The 23,644-nt window shown below is 41.6% G+C and overlaps 1 protein-coding gene across 1 annotated transcript in view; it reads right to left on the reverse strand.

The window, feature by feature from the left end:
- arr (low-density lipoprotein receptor-related protein 6) overlaps positions 1–23,644 on the reverse strand; it is a 258,989-nt gene that overhangs the window by 231,420 nt on the left and 3,925 nt on the right. Inside the window, exons 2-4 of the mRNA XM_071668200.1 lie at positions 17,091–17,179; positions 14,532–14,663; positions 1,070–1,260 (exon numbers count right to left, since the gene is read on the reverse strand). Of these exons, the coding sequence (XP_071524301.1) occupies positions 1,070–1,260; positions 14,532–14,663; positions 17,091–17,179 (412 nt within the window). The remainder of the gene's footprint in view (positions 1–1,069; positions 1,261–14,531; positions 14,664–17,090; positions 17,180–23,644) is intronic.

Here is a 23,644-nt window from a genome sequence, read left to right on the forward strand (position 1 = left end):
AGGTACAGTAGGGTTGAGGGTCAAGTCAATTGGGAGGTGAGTTTGAATGGAGAAAAACTGGAGGAAGTAAAGTGTTTTAGATATCTGGGAGTGGATCTGTCAGCGGATGGAACCATGGAAGCGGAAGTGGATCATAGGGTGGGGGAGGGGGCAAAAATTTTGGGAGCCTTGAAAAATGTGTGGAAGTCGAGAACATTATCCCGGAAAGCAAAAATGGGTATGTTTGAAGGAATAGTGGTTCCAACAATGTTGTATGGTTGCGAGGCGTGGGCTATGGATAGAGTTGTGCGCAGGAGGATGGATGTGCTGGAAATGAGATGTTTGAGGACAATGTGTGGTGTGAGGTGGTTTGATCGAGTAAGTAACGTAAGGGTAAGAGAGATGTGTGGAAATAAAAAGAGCGTGGTTGAGAGAGCAGAAGAGGGTGTTTTGAAGTGGTTTGGGCACATGGAGAGAATGAGTGAGGAAAGATTGACCAAGAGGATATATGTGTCGGAGGTGGAGGGAACGAGGAGAAGAGGGAGACCAAATTGGAGGTGGAAAGATGGAGTGAAAAGGATTTTGTGTGATCGGGGCCTGAACATGCAGGAGGGTGAAAGGAGGGCAAGGAATAGAGTGAATTGGAGCGATGTGGTATACAGGGGTTGACGTGCTGTCAGTGGATTGAATCAAGGCATGTGAAGCGTCCGGGGTAAACCATGGAAAGCTGTGTAGGTATGTATATTTGCGTGTGTGGACGTATGTATGTACATGTGTATGGGGGGGGTTGGGCCATTTCTTTCGTCTGTTTCCTTGCGCTACCTCGCAAACGCGGGAGACAGCGACGAGGTAAAAAAAAAAAAAAAAAAAAATATATATATATATATATATATATATGTATGTATATGTTGAGATGTATAGGTATGTATATGTGCATGTATGGACGTGTATGTATATACATGTGTATGTGGGTGAGTTGGGCCATTCTTTCGTGTGTTTCCTTGCGTTACCTCGCAAACGCGGGAGACAGCAACAAAGCAAAATAAATATAAATACATATTTCTAGTTATCAGCAGAATTTTGTACTCACCCTTCAGAAGGGACTAGAGCAATGGCTCTAGGTTGATCAAGGTCTTGCCAGAAGAGAACTCGTCGATGTTTTTTATAAAGTTCCGCAACCTCAATCTTCTTGGTATCTGAGTCAGTCCAGTAGAGCTTCTCACCAAGCCAATCAACTGCAAGGCCATCAGGTGACATAATGCCCCTTGATATTACTGTCACCTACAACACAATAAATATTAGTTTAAAATCTTTTAAAAATTTACATATATGCCTCCAAAGTTCTAAAATAAAAGGTTACTAAAGTAGAAGAACCATTTCAAGGGTTTTCTACTGCTAACTCACATTAATACTTTTCAATGTAGATATGTTCAAACTCCTCCACTATGTGGAAAATGAAGAAATTAAGAACTGTACATGATAACGCATGGATACAGGCACTGTTACTGCACAACTGAGCATTATGAAAGACCTTAATGTCAAATATCTGATGAACCTGAACTTCAATGGTCAAAACATGACAACACCTGGCCCTTCCACAGGATAGTAGGATGGTTCTTGCAGACCTTCAAGATGGGAGGAGAAACCAATGATGATGCTCTTCATGGCACTAGTATTCTAACCATTGAAACACTGCTGTTTTCAAACATCACTTTTCAAGGCAGGCAAAACTAGAGCTATAAAGCATTCAAAGATCCTTCATGGCCCATACAGACAGGGAAAGTCTCACAGTTATCACTGACGTGTGCGGATCTGTGCTATTTACAAAATTTGGGTATAATTTACAATGAATTTTTCAAGCAACTTGCTGTATTTGAGTTTTTAATATGGTATCCAAACATCCAGCAACATCTTCTACCCAAGATCTAGCAGTTAAATGGAAGATAACTTCTCTGACATTAGCAATAAAGCTTGAGAGCTTACGATGTGCAGATCTTGTTGAGGGAGCATCAGTGATTGGGCATGTTTACAACCTGGGTGAATCCACAAACTAAAACATAAAGAAGAATGAAGAGAAGATTTGGAGAACTGTGGTCCAATCTACTCCACTGTCTGCCAGGGTAACCACACTGATTAGAAATCCAATTATAGAGATGGAGAAAATGCTCTCCTTATACACACGAGACAAAGAGGAAAAGCAGCCTTAGTAACCTTCAGCTCAGGTCAAAAGCTCTTAAGATTTATAAGCATCTATGTAAAGAAGACAGAAAAGTTGAGCCTGACATTTCAAGAAAAGTTTATTCTACATCAGAAGCTACATACCACGAAGGAAACAGGAGAATCTGTCAGTGCTGACCACAAAGCTACTGCTTGCATCTCATTTCTCTGTATGTTATTTGGTTCACTAAAAACAACTGCACTTTGTACGAGGATTTTGCAGAACATAGCCACATAAAGCAAGGGATGAATGTACTTATTACAATTTCCGTATTTGTGTGTTCAATGATGAAAAAAAATTTCTATCCAAAACAGCTGACTCCCAAGGCACTTTGGATACCAGATGTTTTACTATAACTGGCTTGAGTGCCATTTAATGCCAACACAGACCCACAGTATGCCAAATAGAACTTGTCAACACTACTGTACCATCCATTTCACACACCTCCTGAATACAAGTACTGACATACAAAAACAATGGCATTCATACAATCTAGAAGGCTCTTTACTAATTCATACAATAAAAATAAATGAAATGGACTACAACATCAATAAATTACAACAGAAATAAGGATGGTACAGCAGTGTACAATTTAGAACATTTCCAGTTCAAGGTGATATATAGGTCATTACAAAGTTAAAAATGTACATCTATGTGAATGACATGGTAAATTGTAACCTTTGTATGTTTTTCTTTCTAGTTTAACACAATTATTGTATACCTATACATTTAGATGTGATTTTAAGTGGGGGAGGAATGGGATGTATTTAGGGAATCAGTGATGGATTGTGCAAAAGATGCTTGTGGCATGAGAAGAGTGGGAGGTGGGTTGATTAGAAAGGGTAGTGAGTGGTGGGATGAAGAAGTAAGAGTATTAGTGAAAGAGAAGAGAGAGGCATTTGGACGATTTTTGCAGGGAAAAAATGCAATTGAGTGGGAGATGTATAAAAGAAAGAGACAGGAGGTCAAGAGAAAGGTGCAAGAGGTGAAAAAAAGGGCAAATGAGAGTTGGGGTGAGAGAGTATCATTAAATTTTAGGGAGAATAAAAAGATGTTCTGGAAGGAGGTAAATAAAGTGCGTAATACAAGGGAGCAAATGGGAACTTCAGTGAAGGGCGCAAATGGGGAGGTGATAACAAGTAGTGGTGATGTGAGAAGGAGATGGAGTGAGTATTTTGAAGGTTTGTTGAATGTGTTTGATGATAGAGTGGCAGATATAGGGTGTTTTGGTCGAGGTGGTGTGCAAAGTGAGAGGGTTAGGGAAAATGATTTGGTAAACAGAGAAGAGGTAGTGAAAGCTTTGCGGAAGATGAAAGCCGGCAAGGCAGCAGGTTTGGATGGTATTGCAGTGGAATTTATTAAAAAAGGGGGTGACTGTATTGTTGACTGGTTGGTAAGGTTATTTAATGTATGTATGACTCATGGTGAGGTGCCTGAGGATTGGCGGAATGCGTGCATAGTGCCATTGTACAAAGGCAAAGGGGATAAGAGTGAGTGCTCAAAGCACAGAGGTATAAGTTTGTTGAGTATTCCTGGTAAATTATATGGGAGGGTATTGATTGAGAGGGTGAAGGCATGTACAGAGCATCAGATTGGGGAAGAGCAGTGTGGTTTCAGAAGTGGTAGAGGATGTGTGGATCAGGTGTTTGCTTTGAAGAATGTCTGTGAGAAATACTTAGAAAAGCAAATGGATTTGTATGTAGCATTTATGGATCTGGAGAAGGCATATGATAGAGTTGATAGAGATGCTCTGTGGAAGGTATTAAGAATATATGGTGTGGGAGGAAAGTTGTTAGAAGCAGTGAAAAGTTTTTATCGAGGATGTAAGGCATGTGTACGTGTAGGAAGAGAGGAAAGTGATTGGTTCTCAGTGAATGTAGGTTTGTGGCAGGGGTGTGTGATGTCTCCATGGTTGTTTAATTTGTTTATGGATGGGGTTGTTAGGGAGGTAAATGTAAGAGTTTTGGAAAGAGGGGCAAGTATGAAGTCTGTTGGGGATGAGAGAGCTTGGGAAGTGAGTCAGTTGTTGTTCGCTGATGATACAGCACTGGTGGCTGATTCATGTGAGAAACTGCAGAAGCTGGTGACTGAGTTTGGTAAAGTGTGTGGAAGAAGAAAGTTAAGAGTAAATGTGAATAAGAGCAAGGTTATTAGGTACAGTAGGGTTGAGGGTCAAGTCAATTGGGAGGTGAGTTTGAATGGAGAAAAACTGGAGGAAGTGAAGTGTTTTAGATAAATGGGAGTGGATCTGGCAGCGGATGGAACCATGGAAGCGGAACATAGGGTGGGGGAGGGGGCGAAAATTCTGGGGGCCTTGAAGAATGTGTGGAAGTCGAGAACATTATCTCGGAAAGCAAAAATGGGTATGTTTGAAGGAATAGTGGTTCCAACAATGTTGTATGGTTGCGAGGCGTGGGCTATGGATAGAGTTGTGCGCAGGAGGATGGATGTGCTGGAAATGAGATGTTTGAGGACAATGTGTGGTGTGAGCTGGTTTGATCGAGTGAGTAATGTAAGGGTGAGAGAGATGTGTGGAAATAAAAAGAGCGTGGTTGAGAGAGCAGAAGAGGGTGTTTTGAAGTGGTTTGGGCACATGGAGAGGATGAGTGAGGAAAGATTGACCAAGAGGATATATGTGTCGGAGGTGGAGGGAACAAGGAGAAGAGGGAGACCAAATTGGAGGTGGAAAGATGGAGTGAAAAAGATTTTGTGTGATCGGGGCCTGAACATGCAGGAGGGTGAAAGGAGGGCAAGGAATAGAGTGAATTGGAGCGAGGTGGTATACCGGGGTTGACGTGCTGTCAGTGGATTGAATCAAGGCATGTGAAGCGTCTGGGGTAAGCCATGGAAAGCTGTGTAGGTATGTATATTTGCGTGTGTGGACGTATGTATATACATGTGTATGGGGGGGGGGTTGGGCCATTTCTTTCGTCTGTTTCCTTGCGCTACCTCGCAAACGCGGGAGACAGCGACAAAGTATAATAAATAAATAAAAATAAATTGTTTCCAAATGTTCCTAACAGGTAATCTGGTATATCCCATCATTCAGCTTAAAAATATAATCAAACTTCAACTTAGTGATTTGTTCTTACAATGTTCTAAGTAACAACAGTCTTAGGATTTTCCTCATAATTGATCGCCGATTCCCACATCAGCAAGGTAGTGCCAGGAACAAAGAAAGGCCACATCTACTTGAATCCATTCTCTAACTGTCATGTGTAATGCATCGAAGCAACAGCTCCCTATCTACAACCACACCCAACAAACCTTTCCATGGTTTACCTCAAACTCTTCACATGCCCTAGCTCAGTCCATTGGCAGCAAGTTGACCCCTGTTTGCCTTATCCTGTGCAAGCTTTTCACCTCCTAGATACTCAGGCCCCAATCACTCAAAATATTGTCCACTACATCCTTCTTTATTCTATCTCCTTTTGAGACATATATACTCTTTGTAAACCCTTCCTTACTCATTCTCTACACAAGTTCAAACCATTTCAGCACACCCTCTTCAGCTCTGTCAACTAAAAGCAATTGTTAACTGACTTCTATTAATATTTTGCAAAACTGCATTCTACCTAATAAAAATGAAAGCAAGTTGACAGATATCACTTTCCAACTAAAGGTTTCTGGAAATGGCCACATCAATCTTTGAGCATACAGGACTTCTCACCTGGTATATGTTATAGCAAATTGTTTTCTCATTATGTTTTTCTACACACTTCTCTTTGGTAGGTCCACGATTTACTTGTGCACTAAAAATAAGTTATTTATTTTTTTTTATGCTTTGTCGCTGTTTCCCGCGTTTGCAAGGTAGCGCAAGTAAATAGACGAAAGAAATGGCCCAACCCACCCCCATACACATGTATATACATACGTCCACACACGCAAATATACATACCTACACAGCTTTCCATGGTTTACCCCAGACGCTTCACATGCCCTGATTCAATCCACTGACAGCACGTCAACCCCGGTATACCACATCGATCCAATGCACTTTATTCCTTGCCCGCCTTTCACCCTCCTGCATGTTCAGGCCCCAATCACACAAAATCTTTTTCACTCCATCTTTCCACCTCCAATTTGGTCTCCCACTTCTCGTTCCCTCCACCTCTGACACATATATCCTCTTGGTCAATCTTTCCTCACTCATTCTCTCCATGTGCCCAAACCATTTCAAAACACCTTCTTCTGCTCTCTCAACCACGCTCTTTTTATTTCCACACATCTCTCTTACCCTTACGTTACTTACTCGATCAAGCCACCTCACACCACACATTGTCCTCAAACATCTCATTTCCAGCACATCCATCCTCCTGCGCACAACTCTATCCATAGCCTACGCCTCGCAACCATACAACATTGTTGGAACCACTATTCCTTCAAACATACCCATTTTTGCTTTCCGAGATAATGTTCTCGACTTCCACACATTCTTCAAGGCTCCCAGGATTTTCGCCCCCTCCCCCACCCTATGATCCACTTCCGCTTCCATGGTTCCATCCGCTGCCAGATCCACTCCCAGATATCTAAAACACTTTACTTCCTCCAGTTTTTCTCCATTCAAACTTACCTCCCAATTGACTTGACCCTCAACCCTACTGTACCTAATAACCTTGCTCTTATTCACATTTACTCTTAGATTTCTTCTTTCACACACTTTACCAAACTCAGTCACCAGCTTCTGCAGTTATATAAGAATAATAACGGAAATGTGGGTGGTACAATAGAATGTTTACAATTCAGGTATGTGAGGCTAGGCAAGTGATTGTACTTCAGTTAAAAACATAATTTTTCAGTGAATAATAAAGTAAACTGTAAATTTCTTCTGTAGTTCTTTACATAATGCATGAACTAATAACTGTCTACATATCTAGTGAGAATATATCACAAAACTTTACCCAGCCTTTCCCAGAGTCCCTAAGGCATGTAGAAAAGACAAACAGGTGGATACCAGACTGACCATTTTCTGCGTAAGATGTATATCATTTTCATGGCATGGATAACATTTTGAATGTCATCTGGTACATCATTTCCATTATATGAATAACATTTATATCACTACTGTGCAAACTTTTTTGGTACCTATTTTGCATTCCCCTATCCCTTGGGATAGGGGGAGAAAGAATACTTCCCACGCATTCCCTGCATGTCATAGAAGGCGACCAAAGGGGACAGGATCGTTCCTTTTTTCTTTTCTTTTTTTAGACACCATCCCCTCCTTGTATTTTAACTCTCTAAAAGGGGAAACAGAAGAAGGAATCATGTGGGGAATGCCCATCCTCCTCGAAGGCTTAGATTGGGGTGTCTGAATGTGTGTGGATGTAACCAAGATGAGAAAAAAGGAGAGATAGGTAGTATGTTTGAGGAAAGGAACCTGGATGTTTTGGCTCTGAGTGAAACGAAGCGCAAGAATAAAGGGGAAGAGTGGTTTGGGAGTGTCTTGGGAGTAAAGTCAAAGGGTGGTGAGAGGACAAGAGCAAAGGATGGAGTAGCACTACTCCCAAAACAGGAGTGGTGGAATTATAAGATAGAGTGTAAGAAAGTAAACTCTAGATTGATAAGGCTAAAACTGAAAGTGGATGGAGAGAGATGGAAGATTATTGGTGCCAATGCACCTGGTCATATGAAGAAAGGTCATGAGAGGCAAATGTTTTGGAAGCAGCTGAGTGAGTGTGTTAGCAGCTTTGATGCAAGAGACTGGGTTATAGTGATGGGTGATTTGAATGCAAAGGTGAGTAATGTGGCAGTTGAGGGAATAATTGGTGTACATGGGGTGTTCAGTGTTGTAAATGGAAATGGTGAAGAGCTTGTAGATTGTGTGCTGAAAAAGGACTGGTGACTGGGAATACTTGGTGATTGAGTTTGTGAAAGAAGAAAGTTAAGAGCAAATGTGAATAACAGCAAGGTTATTTGGTACAGTAGGGTTGAGGGACAAGTCAATTGAGAGATAAGTTTGAATGGAGAAAAACTGGAGGAAAAGAAGTCTTTTAAATATCTGGGAGTGGATTTGGCAGTGGATGGAACCATGGAAGCAGAAGTGAATCATAGGGTGGGGGAGGGGGCAACAGTTCTAGGAGCGTTGAAAAATGTATGGAAGTCGAGAGCGTTATCTTGGAAAGCAAAAATGGGTATGTTTGAAGGAATAGTGGTTCCAACAATGTTATATGGTCGCGAGGCATGGGCTATAGATAAAGTTGTGTGGACAAGGGTGGATGTGCTGGAAATGAGATGTTTGAGGACAGTATGTGGTGTGAGGTGGTTTGATCAAGTAAGTAATGAAAGGGTAAGAGAGGTGTGTGGTAATAAAAAGATTGTGGTTGAGAGGGCAGAAGAGGGTGTTTTGAAATGGTTTGGTCACATGGAGAGAATGCGTGAGGAAAGATTGACCAAGAGGATATATGTGTCAGAGGTGGAGGGAACGAGGAGAAGTGGGAGACCAAATTAGAGGTGGAAAGATGGAGTGAAAAAGAGTTTGAGTGATCGGGGCCTGAACATGCAGGAGGGTGAAAGGCGTGCAAGGAATAGAGTGAAATGGATTGATGTGGTATACCGGGGTCGACGTGCTGGCAATGGATTGAACCAGAGCATGTGAAGCGTCTGGGGTAAACCATGGAAAGTTTTGTGGGTCCTGGATGTGGAAAGGGAGCTGTGGTTTTAGCTAGAGACTGAGTGTGAATGAATGTGGCCTTTGTTGTCTTTTCCTAGAGCTACCTCGTGCACATGCAAGGGAAGGGGGTTGTCATTTCATGTGTGGCGGGGTGGCGACGGGAATGATTTAGGGCAGACAGCATGATAATGTACATGTGCATATATGTATACGTCTGTGTGCGTATATATGTGTACGTTGAGATGTATAGGTATGTATATGTGCGTGTGTGGACGTGTAGGTATATACATGTGTATGTGGGTGGGTTGGGCCATTCTTTCGTCTGTTTCCTTACACTACCTCACTAACGTGGGAGACAGCAACAAAGTATAATAAATAAATAAATAAAGATGTATGCAAGTAGGAGAGATGGCCAGAGAGTGTTATTGGATTACATGTTAATTGATAGGTGCATGAAAGAGAGACTCTTGAATGATAGTGTGATGAGAGGTGCAACTGGAGGGATGTCTGATTATTATCTTGTGGAGGCGAAGGTGAAGATTTGTAGAGGTTCTCGGTAAAGAAGAGAGAATGTTGAGGTGAAGAGAGTGGAGAGAGTAAGTGAGCTTGGAAAGGAGAATTTTGTGAGGAAGTTCCAGGAGATATTGAATGCAGAATGTAAAATGTGAGAGCAAAGGACACAGGGGGAGTGGGGGAGGAATGGGATGTCTTTAGGGAAGCAGTGATGGCTTGTGTAAAAGATGCGTGTGGCATGAGAAAGGTGAGAGGTGGGTAGATTAGAAAGAGTAGTGAGAGGTGGGATGAAGAAGTAAGATTGTTGGTGAAAGAGAAGAGAGAGGCATTTGGACTATTTTTACAGGGAAATAGTGCAAATGCATGGGAGATGTATAAAAGAAAGAGGGAGGAGTTCAAGAGAAAGATGCAAGAGGTGAAAAAGAGGGCAAATGAGAGTTGGAGTGAGAGAGTATCATTAAATTATGTATATTTGCGTGTGTGGACGTGTACAATACATGTGTATGTGGGTGGGTTGGGCCATTCTTTCGTTTGTTTCCTTGCGCTACCTCGCTAAAGCGGGAGACAGCGACAAAGCAAAATAAATAAATAAAAATAAATAAAAAGATTTTTTGGAAGGGGGCTAATGGGGAGGTAATAACAAGTAATGGTGATGTGAGAAGGAGATGGAGTGAGTATTTTGAAGGTTTATTGAATGTGTTTGATAATAAAGTGGCAGATATAGGGTGTTTTGGTGGAGGTGGTGTGTGAAGTGAGAGGGTCAGGAAGAATGGTTTGGTAAACAGAAAAGAGGTATTGAAAGCTTTGCGGAAAATGAAGCCAGCAAGACGGCGGGTTCGGATGGTACTGCTGAGGAATTTCTTAAAAAAGGGGGAGACTGTGTTGTTGACTGGTTGGTGAGCATATTCAATGTACATATGGTTCATGGTGAGGTGCCTGAGGCTTGGTGGAATGCATGCATAGTGCCACTGTACAAAGGCAAAGGGGATAAGAGTGAGTGTTCAAATTACAGAGGTATAAGTTTGTTGAGTATTCCTGGGAAACCATATGGGAGGGTATTGATTCAGAGGGTCAAGGAATGTACAGAGTATCAGATTGGAGGAGAGCAGTGTGGTTTTAGAAGTGGTAGAGGATGTGTGGATCAGGTGTTTGCTTTGAAGAATGCATGTGAGAAATACTTAGAAAAACAGATGGATTTGTATGTAGCACTTATGGATCTTGAGAAAGCATATAACAGAGTTGATAGAGATGCTCTGTGGAAGGTATTAAGAGTATAAGGTGTGGGAGGTAAGTTGCTAAGAGCAGTGAAAAGTTATTATCGAGGATGTAAGGCATGTGTAAAAGTAGGAAGATAGGAAAGTGATTGGTTCCCAGTGAATCTCTGTTTGTGGCAGGTATGCGTGATGTCTCCATGGTTGTTTAATTTGTTTATAGATAGGGTAGTTAGGGAGGTGAATGCAAGAGATTTGGAGAGAGGGGTAAGTATGCAGTCTGTTGTAGATGAGAGGGCTTGGGAAGTGAGTCAGTTGCTGTTAGCTGATAAGAGCGATGCTGGCCAATTCGGGTGAGAAACTGAAAAAATTGGTGACTGAGTTTCATAAAGAGTGTGAAAGAAGAAAGCTGAGAGTAAATACGAATAAGAGCAAGGTTATTAGGTTCAGTAAGCTTGAGGGACAAGGTAATTGGGAGGTAAGTTTGAATGGAGAGAAACTGGAGGAAGTGAAGTGTTTTGGACATCTGGGAGTGGATGTAGCAGCGGATGGAACCATGGAAGTGGAAGTGAGTCACAGGGTGGGGGAGGGGGTGAAGGTCCTAGGAGTGTTGAAGAATGTGTGGAAGGCGAGAACATCATCTTGGAGAGCAAAAATGGGTATGTTTGAAGGAAAAGTGGTTCCAACAATGTTATATGGTCGTGAGGCATGAGCTATAAATAGGGTTGTGCGGAGGAGGGTGGATGTGTTGGAAATGAGATGTTTGAGGACAGTATGAGTTGGTTTGATCGAGTAAGTAATGAGAGGGTAAGAGAGATGTGTGGTAATAAAAGGAGTGTGGTTGAGAGAGCAGAGGAGGGTGTATTGAAATGGTTTGGTCGGAGTTGGAGGGAACGAGGAGAAGTGGGAGACCAAATTGGAAGTGGAAGGAAGGAGTGAAAAAGATTTTGAGCGATTGGGGCCTGAACATACACGGGGGTGAAAGGCATGCAAGGAACAGAGTGAATTGGAACAATGTGGTATACCGGGGTCGACATGCTGTCAATGGATTGAACCAGGGCATGTGAAGCGTCTGAGGTAAACCATGGGAAGTTTTGTGGGGCCTGGATGTGGAAAGGGAGCTGTGGTTTTGGGGCATTACACATGACAGCTAGAGACTGAGTGTGAATGAATGTGGCATTTGTTGTCTTTTCCTAGCGCTATTTCGCATGCACGCGGGGGAGGGGGGTGCCATTTCATGTGTGGCAGGGTAGTGGCAGGAATGGATGAAGGTAGCATGTATATGTACATGTGTATATATGTATATGTCTGTGTACTTATATGTACGTGTACGTTGAAATATATAGGTATGTATATGTGCTTGTGTGGGTGTTTATGTATATACATATGTATGTGGGTGGGTTGGACCATTCTTTCGTCTGTTTCCTTGCACTACCTCGCTAACGCGGGAGACAGTGACAAAGTATAATAAAATCAATAAAAATGCATTCTAACTTTCTAAAAGGGGAAACAGAAGTCAAACGTGGAGTGCTCATCTTCCTCGAAGGCTTAGATTGGGATGTCTAAATGTGTGTGGATGTAACCAAGATGAGAAAAAAGGAAAGATAGGTAGTATGTTTGAGGAAAGGAGAGACAGCAACAAAGCATGAAAAAAAAAATCATGAAGTATATAACTGAACTTAATCATTTACTGAATGTTTTTAAATGAAGGAGATGTTAACCTTCCTGGGATAACAAGCATTCATGTTCCTTGTATAATTTATAACTGTGCACCTATTATCAACATTATTTTTCTGATTATGTGAACCATTAGGTAATAGCCAATTATAAAGAAGTGGAGAAAAATATGACAAATGCAACTGACTGTATCATTCACTGATTACAATTTGAATCTTTTGAACAAAAAGCAATGAAGAGCTATGGAGGAATTCTATCTCTTCACACCAAGTTTCTCATAAATCTTACTAAATATATAGATAATCATCAATGCATGAACCATGTATAAAAGCTATTTTTTTTTTTTTTTTTTTTTTTATACTTTGTCGCTGTCTCCCGCGTTTGCGAGGTAGCGCAAGGAAACAGACGAAAGAAATGGCCCAACCCCCCCCCATACACATGTACATACACACGTCCACACACGCAAATATACATACCTACACAGCTTTCCATGGTTTACCCCAGACGCTTCACATGCCTTGCTTCAATCCACTGACAGCACGTCAACCCCTGTATACCACATGACTCCAATTCACTCTATTTCTTGCCCTCCTTTCACCCTCCTGCATGTTCAGGCCCCGATCACACAAAATCTTTTTCACTCCATCTTTCCACCTCCAATTTGGTCTCCCTCCACCTCCGACACATATATCCTCTTGGTCAATCTCTCCTCACTCATTCTCTCCATGTGCCCAAACCATTTCAAAACACCCTCTTCTGCTCTCTCAACCACGCTCTTTTTATTTCCACACATCTCTCTTACCCTTACGTTACTTACTCGATCAAACCACCTCACACCACACATTGTCCTCAAACATCTCATTTCCCGCACATCCATCCTCCTGCGCACATCTCTATCCATAGCCCACGCCTCGCAACCATACAACATTGTTGGAACCACTATTCCCTCAAACATACCCATTTTTGCTTTCCGAGATAATGTTCTCGACTTCCACACATTTTTCAAGGCTCCCAAAATTTTCGCCCCCTCCCCCACCCTATGATCCACTTCCGCTTCCATGGTTCCATCCGCTGACAGATCCACTCCCAGATATCTAAAACACTTCACTTCCTCCAGTTTTTCTCCATTCAAACTCACCTCCCAATTGACTTGACCCTCACCCCTACTGTACCTAATAACCTTGCTCTTATTCACATTTACTCTCAACTTTCTTCTTCCACACACTTTACCACACTCAGTCACCAGCTTCTGCAGTTTCTCACATGAATCAGCCACCAGCGCTGTATCATCAGCGAACAACAACTGACTCACTTCCCAAGCTCTCTCATCCCCAACAGACTTCATACTTGCCCCTCTTTCCAGGACTCTTGCATTTACCTCCCTTACAACCCCATCCATAAACAAATTAAACAACCATGGAGACATCACACACCCCTGCCGCAAACCTACATTCACTGAGAACCAATCACTTTCCTCTCTTCCTACACGTACACATGCCTTACATCCTCGATAAAAACTTTTCACTGCTTCTAACAACTTGCCTCCCACACCATATATTCTTAATACCTTCCACAGAGCATCTCTATCAACTCTATCATATGCCTTCTCCAGATCCATAAATGCTACATACAAATCCATTTGCTTTTCTAAGTATTTCTCACATACATTCTTCAAAGCAAACACCTGATCCACACATCCTCTACCACTTCTGAAACCGCACTGCTCTTCCCCAATCTGATGCTCTGTACATGCCTTCACCCTCTCAATCAATACCCTCCCATATAATTTACCAGGAATACTCAACAAACTTATACCTCTGTAATACACCATAATATTCACCAATTGTTTGTTAAATGTTTTGAACTGAACAGTTTGAAACAAGACTCCCTGAAGACTGATACCTGACCCTCCAATGGTCACGGGTATAGCATCAGAGACCATAACACTCGGTGAACATAATGGTGAGAATTTTGAATGCTCAGACCTTTTGTAAAGGTGATTCATGGTTGCCAGATATTCAACTTATAATGACACAACTTCAATATTACTCTTTTATCATCATCAAAGGACGACCTGAAAGTATAGATTGTTTTCATGTATATATATGACTTGAGAATGAGAATCAGTAAAGGTGCAAGAAGTCCTTTAGGGTCCTGAGCTTATTACTTTGAAGATACTGAAAACTGCCTCACTTACAACAAATTGTGATCTGTTCATTAAGAACACTAAGCAATGGCATGTGGTATACAAGACTGTTAGGTATAAAATGAGACAAGCAGCAAGTTTAAACATCCTAACATCGACTTAATCTTACAGGCTTACCTCTCTATGATCCTTTGTTCCCCCACCAGTCTTGTTGACTTGCACACATTTGATGAGTTCATTGTCAATGTCAGTCCAGCAGACCAACTGACCATTATAGTAGTAATCAACTGAGGCTGCATCCGTAACATCCTACAAGATCAAAGAAATGGGATGCAATTCAAGACTATAATATCGTAAATTGCACTCAAATGTCTTCCATGCACACCTGTCAGAGTCAGGATTTCCCAAAGTTTTCTTGTTCACTTTCTTATATGCCTTTTCTAAATACACAAATGCCACAAACTTTCTTCTTTAGGAAGAGCTTACTCTTTTACATGCCAGAGTGCAAAAAATCTGGTTTACATATTCTCCCCTTCTTAAACTCATCTGGGTCTTCATCAAAAAGGGGTTTACTAATCCCCTTAACATGATCAATCACCATCCTATAAAAAATAGCATACATAAAACCAATATGTAAAGAGAGAACCAAAAATGTTGCTAAACTAATTTAGATCAGTCAGATTACCTTACATGTTGCCAGACCAATACATACCAGTCAGCTTAAAGCATTTGAAAGAATACTAAAGAGTGGCATACTGGAACAACTTATTAATGATAAGCTCTTCAATGATGGCCACTCAGTTTTGTACCTGGTAGGAGCACACAAACAACCACTAACTCACTACAATGACAAATTTGAAAGTCTAATAAGAGGGAAAAGAATGGATACTATTTTTCTAGATTCTGGTAAAGCAACTGACAAAGTAAAATATGGAGTACTACCTAAAAAAGCAGCACAAAATATTACTGGGAAAATAAAAATTACATAAAGAAATATCTCACCAAGAGAAAGTTCAAGACAGATGCAATTTCAGTGGTTTGGACACCATATACAAATGAGCAGATGAAAACCTAACCTAAAGACATTTAACAAAAAGAATTATGAACAAACAAGCCATGAAAAAATAAACTGTACTTCACCACCTACATACAAAAGCCCTTCAGGATCACAAATAGAAGGTGAAGATAACTTCAGAGGTTTGGGGATACAGAAGGTACCCAACTTATGAGCCTAACATATGAACATCCACAATTACAGATGAGCTAAATAAACTATCTAATTTCTAGCCTGACATACAATCAATTAATCACACTTAAGTACAAACAATTACTCAAACTGCCAAACTGCATCTTTTTTACTTAGTGTTGCTAATTATGATTTTCTATGAGCTATAACTGCTTTGGAATACAATATCTAATACATTATTACAGTCAAGTATATGTATTTCCAATCATTTGATGAATTTCTGACATGAATGGATCAACTTACAAACATGGTCCAGGAACATAACTTATTTATAACCCTTTGACCCTTCTACCTATGACTGAAAGTCTTGCATTCAAGGAGCAGGAACACCAGAATAATAAGTAATATATCAAAAACTTTTTTACGAGAAAAACTATTATCGTTATACTTAATCACCGTCTCCCACGTTAGCGAGGTAGCACAAGGATACAGACGAGGAATGGCCCAACCCACCCACATACACATGTATATACATAAACACCCACACCCGCACATATACGTACATATACATTCCAATGTATACATACATATACACACACAGACATACATATATACACATGTACATACATATTCAAACTTGCTGCCTTCATCCATTCCCATCGCCAACCCACCATACACGAAATAGCATCCCTTTCCTCCAACAAAGTAGCACTAGGAAAAGACAACAAAGGCCACATTCATTCACATTCAGTCTCTAGCTGTCATGTGCAATGCACCGAAACCACAGCTCCCATTCCACATCCAGGCCCCACAGACCTTTCCAGGTTTACCCCAGAGGCTTCACATGTCCTGGTTCAATCCATTGGCAGCATGTAGACCCCGGTATACCACATCATTCCAATTCACTCTATTCCTTGCATGCCTTTTACCCTCCTACATGTTCCGACCCCAATCGCTCAAAATCTTTTTCACTCCATCCTTACACCTCCAATTTGGTCTCCCGCTTCTCCTTCTTCCCTCTATCTCTGACATATATCCTCTCTGTTAATCTTTCCTCACTCATTCTCTCCATGTGTCCAGACCATTTCAACACACCCTCTTCTGCTCTCTCAACCACACTCTTTTTTATTACCAAACATCTCTCTTACCCTTTCATTACTTACTCGTGTAAGGGCAATTAAGTATATACATGCGTACATGGGTGCGTTGGCGCTATTCCTCGTCTGTTATCCTTGCGCTCCCTCGCTGATGCAGGAGACGGATTAAGTATAAATAAATCATGGAAGTAGCTTCTAAACAAATTATGTTATACCTTCCTCTCATTGCCTGCAGGGCAATTGAGCATTACATGTCCTGTGAAGTCATTCAGTACCCATATACTCCCTTAACATATTCCTACCCAAAGCTGAACCTTGGAATCATGGCAGGAAATTTCAATTCATATTTATAAAAGAGAGGTTATCAAGACAATGGATGTATATGGACAGAGCAGTCAAAGTGTTAATGCATGCAAGTTAGCTCATAATGAACAAATTAAGAGAGATAAATACCTTAACAATTACTTGTCGAGGGTGCCTCTCTTTCCCAACTTCTATAATGCTAATGTCTTTGCGATTGGCAAACAACAGCTCCGGGTAGCCTGAAAAGAAAAATGACTGTAGTATAAGAAAATCTGAATATTATCATTTGTCTATGATGAATCAAATCAAACAACCCCAATACTGCACTTCATGTTCATGTATAACTGAATGGAAATTTGAATGTATCATTAATGGTGCCCCTTCTGGGAAGAGAGATCATGCAGTATCAGGCTGAGTACTACGTAAAAGTTTAGCACAGAAATAAGAAAGGAACTTACGATGAACTGAAATTCAACAAGTTCCCATAATTGGGTCATCAGGTGGGAATAAGGGGGTGATTCTTTCATTACCAAAATTATCTTTGTGAAAGGGAATACAGGATGCATGGAAGTGGAGCCTTCTCAAAATGGGTTGAGGTCCCCAGCACACTGCCAGAGGGTATAAACTTTTATCTGAATATGTTTGCATATCACGAATGTTGAAAGGATGGGGAATTCCACCAACTTATAATGGTACCTTAGTACCTTGACAGACTAAAGTTGGTCTGATACATGAAAAGGAGCATATCCAGGGCTGATGACAGGGCTTTAAAATGCACAATAATAATAATAATAATAATATTTTCTTTTTTTTTTTATTATACTTTGTCGCTATCTCCCGCGTTTGCGAGGTAGCGCAAGGAAACAGACGAAAGAAATGGCCCAACCCCCCCCCCATACACATGTATATACATACGTCCACACACGCAAATATACATACCTACACAGCTTTCCATGGTTTACCCCAGACGCTTCACATGCCTTGATTCAATCCACTGACAGCACGTTAACCCCGGTATACCACATCGCTCCAATTCACTCTATTCCTTGCCCTCCTTTCACCCTCCTGCATGTTCAGGCCCCGATCACACAAAATCTTTTTCACTCCATCTTTCCACCTCCAATTTGGTCTCCCTCTTCTCCTCGTTCCCTCCACCTCCGACACATATATCCTCTTGGTCAATCTTTCCTCACTCATTCTCTCCATGTGCCTAAACCACTTCAAAACACCCTCTTCTGCTCTCTCAACCACGCTCTTTTTATTTCCACACATCTCTCTTACCCTTACGTTACTCACTCGATCAAACCACCTCACACCACACATTGTCCTCAAACATCTCATTTCCAGCACATCCATCCTCCTGCGCACAACTCTATCCATAGCCCACGCCTCGCAACCATACAACATTGTTGGAACCACTATTCCTTCAAACATACCCATTTTTGCTTTCCGAGATAATGTTCTCGACTTCCACACATTCTTCTAGGCCCCCAGAATTTTCGCCCCCTCCCCCACCCTATGATCCACTTCCGCTTCCATGGTTCCATCCGCTGCCAGATCCACTCCCAGATATCTAAAACACTTCACTTCCTCCAGTTTTTCTCCATTCAAACTCACCTCCCAATTGACTTGACCCTCAACCCTACTGTACCTAATAACCTTGCTCTTATTCACATTTACTCTTTAACTTTCTTCTTCCACACACTTTACCAAACTAGTCACCAGCTTCTGCAATTTCTCACATGAATCAGCCACCAGCGCTGTATCATCAGCGAACAACAACTGACTCACTTCCCAAGCTCTCTCATCCCCAACAGACTTCATACTTGCCCCTCTTTCCAAAACTCTTGCATTTACCTTCCTAACAACCCCATCCATAAACAAATTAAACAACCATGGAGACATCACACACCCCTGCCGCAAACCTACATTCACTGAGAACCAATCACTTTCCTCTCTTCCTACACGTACACATGCCTTACATCCTCGATAAAAACTTTTCACTGCTTCTAACAACTTTCCTCCCACACCATATATTCTTAATACCTTCCACAGAGCATCTCTATCAACTCTATCATATGCCTTCTCCAGATCCATAAATGCTACATACAAATCCATTTGCTTTTCTCAGTATTTCTCACATACATTCTTCAAAGCAAACACCTGATCCACACATCCTCTACCACTTCTGAAACCACACTGCTCTTCCCCAATCTGATGCTCTGTACATGCCTTCACCCTCTCAATCAATACCCTCCCATATAATTTACCAGGAATACTCAACAAACTTATACCTCTGTGCTTTGAGCACTCACTCTTATCCCCTTTGCCTTTGTACAATGGCACTATGCAGGCATTCCGCCAATCCTCAGGCACCTCACCATGAGTCATACATACATTAAATAACCTTACCAACCAGTCAACAATACAGTCACCCCCTTTTTTAATAAATTCCACTGCAATACCATCCAAACCTGCTGCCTTGCCGGCTTTCATCTTCCGCAAAGCTTTCACTACCTCTTCTCTGTTTACCAAATCATTTTCCCTAACCCTCTCACTTTGCACACCACCTCGACCAAAACACCCTATATCTGCCACTCTATCATCAAACACATTCAACAAACCTTCAAAATACTCACTCTATCTCCTTCTCACATCACCACTACTTGTTATCACCTCCCCATTTGCGCCCTTCACTGAAGTTCCCATTTGCTCCCTTGTATTACGCACTTTATTTACCTCCTTCCAGAACATCTTTTTATTCTCCCTAAAATTTAATGATACTCTCTCACCCCAACTCTCATTTGCCCTTTTTTTCACCTCTTGCACCTTTCTCTTGACCTCCTGTCTCTTTCTTTTATACATCTCCCACTCAATTGCATTTTTTCCCTGCAAAAATCGTCCAAATGCCTCTCTCTTCTCTTTCACTAATACTCTTACTTCTTCATCCCACCACTCACTACCCTTTCTAATCAACCCACCTCCCACTCTTCTCATGCCACAAGCATCTTTTGCGCAATCCATCACTGATTCCCTAAATACATCCCATTCCTCCCCCACTCCCCTTACTTCCATTGTTCTCACCTTTTTCCATTCTGTACTCAGTCTCTCCTGGTACTTCCTCACACAGGTCTCCTTCCCAAGCTCACTTACTCTCACCACCCTCTTCACCCCAACATTCACTCTTCTTTTCTGAAAACCCATACAAATCTTCACCTTAGCCTCCACAAGTTAATGATCAGACATCCCTCCAGTTGCACCTCTCAGCACATTAACATCCAAAAGTCTCTCTTTCGCACGCCTGTCAATTAACACGTAATCCAATAACGTCTCTGGCCATCTCTCCTACTTACATAAGTATACTTATGTATATCTCGCTTTTTAAACCAGGTATTCCCAATCATCAGTCCTTTTTCAGCACATAAATCTACAAGCTCTTCACCATTTCCATTTACAACACTGAACACCCCATGTATACCAATTATTCCCTCAACTGCCACATTACTCACCTTTGCATTCAAATCACCCATCACTATAACCCGGTCTCGTGCATCAAAACCACTAACACACTCATTCAGCTGCTCCCAAAACACTTGCCTCTCATGATCTTTCTTCTCATGCCCAGGCGCATATGCACCAATAATCACCCACCTCTCTCCATCAACTTTCAGTTTTACCCATATTAATCGAGAATTTACTTTCTTATACTCTATCACATACTCCCACAACTCCTGTTTCAGGAGTATTGCTACTCCTTCCCTTGCTCTTGTCCTCTCACTAACCCCTGACTTTACTCCCCAGACATTCCCAAACCACTCTTCCCCTTTACCCTTGAGCTTCGTTTCACTCAGAGCCAAAACATCCAGGTTGCTTTCCTCAAACATACTACCTATCTCTCCTTTTTTCACATGTTGGTTACATCCACACACATTTAGGCACCCCACTCTGAGCCTTCGAGGAGGATGAGCACTCCCCGCGTGACTCCTTCTTCTGTTTCCCATTTTAGAAAGTTAATACAAGGAGGGGAGGATTTCTGGCCCCCCGCTCCCGTCCCCTCTAGTCGCTTTCTACGACACGCGAGGAATACGTGGGAAGTATTCTTTCACCCCTATCCCCAAGGATAATATACATATATATATACATATATACATACACACACATACACATACAAACGCACATATACACACACACACACACATACATATACATACATATGAAAAATGTAAGAAACAATTTAGAAAACTGAAACTTCTAGCTTGAAATGAACGAAAAACTGGATGTCACACAATGGTTCAACCTCTGGCTATGGAAAAAGGAAATGCACAATTTATCCACACAAACGTCAATAGCAGTTCTCATCAATTTAACAACTGTATCAATAAGCTTCAATGTCTAAGCTACATTTTTCTCCAATTTTCACTATTTTCTTGTCAAAACACCATGTATGAAAACTATCACTCCAGTAACACAACTATAAACATTTACTTCCCCTTTAAAAAGTTCTGGGGAAGTCTGTCTCGATACACTGCGGGAAACTCTACCACCTGGCGGGGTTTGTGTAATAATAATAATAATAATAATAATAATAATAATAATAATAAAAATAATAATAACAATAATAATAACAATAATCAGTGAAAAGTTCTTATCAAGGAGGTAAGGCATGTACACGTGTAGGAAGAGAGGAAAGTGATTGGTTCTCAGTGAATGTTGGTTTGCGGCAGGAGTGGGTAATGTCTCATTGGTTGTTTAATTTGTTTATGGATGGGGTTGTTATGGAGGTGAATGCAAGAGTTTTGGAAAGAGGGGCAAGTACGCAGTCTGTTGTGGATGAAAGAGCTTGGGAAAAGTCAGTTGTTGTTCGCTGATGATACAGCGCTGGTGGCTGATTCGGGTGAGAAACTGCAGAAACTGGTGACTGAGTTTGGTAGTGTGTGAAAGAAGAAAGCTGAGAGTAAATGTGAATAAGAGCAAGGTTATTAGGTAGAGTAGGATTGAAGGACAAGTCAATTGGGAGGTAAGTTTGAATGGAGAAAAACTGGAGGAGGTGAAGTGTTTTAGATATCTGGGAGTGGATTTGGCAGCGAATGGAACCATGGAAGAGGAAGTGAATCATAGGGAGGGGGAGGGGGCATAAGTTCTGGGAGTGTTGAAGAATGCGTGGAAGTCGAGAATGTTATCTTGGAAAGCAAAAATGGGTATGCTTAAAGGAACAGTGGTTCCAACAATGTTATATGGTTGCAAGGCATGGGCTATAGATAGAGTTGTGCGGAGGAAGGTGGATGTGCTGGAAATGAGATGTTTGAGGACAATAAGTGGTGTGAGGTGGTTTGATCAAGTAAGTAATGAAAGGGTAAGAGAGATTTATTTATTTTTTTTTTTTTTTTTATACTTTGTCGCTGTCTCCCGCGTTTGCGAGGTAGTGCAAGGAAACAGACGAAAGAAATGGCCCAACCCCCCCCCATACACATGTATATACATACGTCCACACACGCAAATATACATACCTACACAACTTTCCATGGTTTACCCCAGACGCTTCACATGCCTTGATTCAATCCACTGACAGCACGTCAACCCCGGTATACCACATCGCTCCAATTCACTCTATTCCTTGCCCTCCTTTCACCCTCCTACATGTTCAGGCCCCGATCACACAAAATCTTTTTCACTCCATCTTTCCACCTCCAATTTGGTCTCCCTCTTCTCCTCGTTTCCTCCACCTCCGACACATATATCCTCTTGGTCAATCTTTCCTCACTCATTCTCTCCATGTGCCCAAACCACTTCAAAACACCCTCTTCTGCTCTCTCAACCACGCTCTTTTTATTTCCACACATCTCTCTTACCCTTACGTTACTCATTCGATCAAACCACCTCACACCACACACTGTCCTCAAACATCTCATTTCCAGCACATCCATCCTCCTGCGCACAACTCTATCCATAGCCCACGCCTCGCAACCATACAACATTGTTGGAACCACTATTCCTTCAAACATACCCATTTTTGCTTTCCGAGATAATGTTCTCGACTTCCACACATTCTTCAAGGCTCCCAGAATTTTCGCCCCCTCCCCCACCCTATGATCCACTTCCGCTTCCATGGTTCCATCCGCTGCCAGATCCACTCCCAGATATCTAAAACACTTCACTTCCTCCAGTTTTTCTCCATTCAAACTCACCTCCCAATTGACTTGACCCTCACCCCTACTGTACCTAATAACCTTGCTCTTATTCACATTTACTCTTAACTTTCTTCTTCCACACACTTTACCAAACTCAGTCACCAGCTTCTGCAGTTTCTCACATGAATCAGCCACCAGCGCTGTATCATCAGCGAACAACAACTGACTCACTTCCCAAGCTCTCTCATCCCCAACAGACTTCATACTTGCCCCTCTTTCCAAAACTCTTGTATTTACCTCCCTAACAACCCCATCCATAAACAAATTAAACAACCAGGGAGACATCACACACCCCTGCCGCAAACCTACATTCACTGAGAACCAATCACTTTCCTCTCTTCCTACACGTACACATGCCTTACATCCTCGATAAAAACTTTTCACTGCTTCTAACAACTTTCCTCCCACACCATATATTCTTAATACCTTCCACAGAGCATCTCTATCAACTCTATCATATGCCTTCTCCAGATCCATAAATGCTACATACAAATCCATTTGCTTTTCTAAGTATTT

This window comes from Panulirus ornatus, chromosome 2, assembly GCF_036320965.1.
Source record: "Panulirus ornatus isolate Po-2019 chromosome 2, ASM3632096v1, whole genome shotgun sequence".
NCBI lineage: Eukaryota > Metazoa > Arthropoda > Malacostraca > Decapoda > Palinuridae > Panulirus > Panulirus ornatus.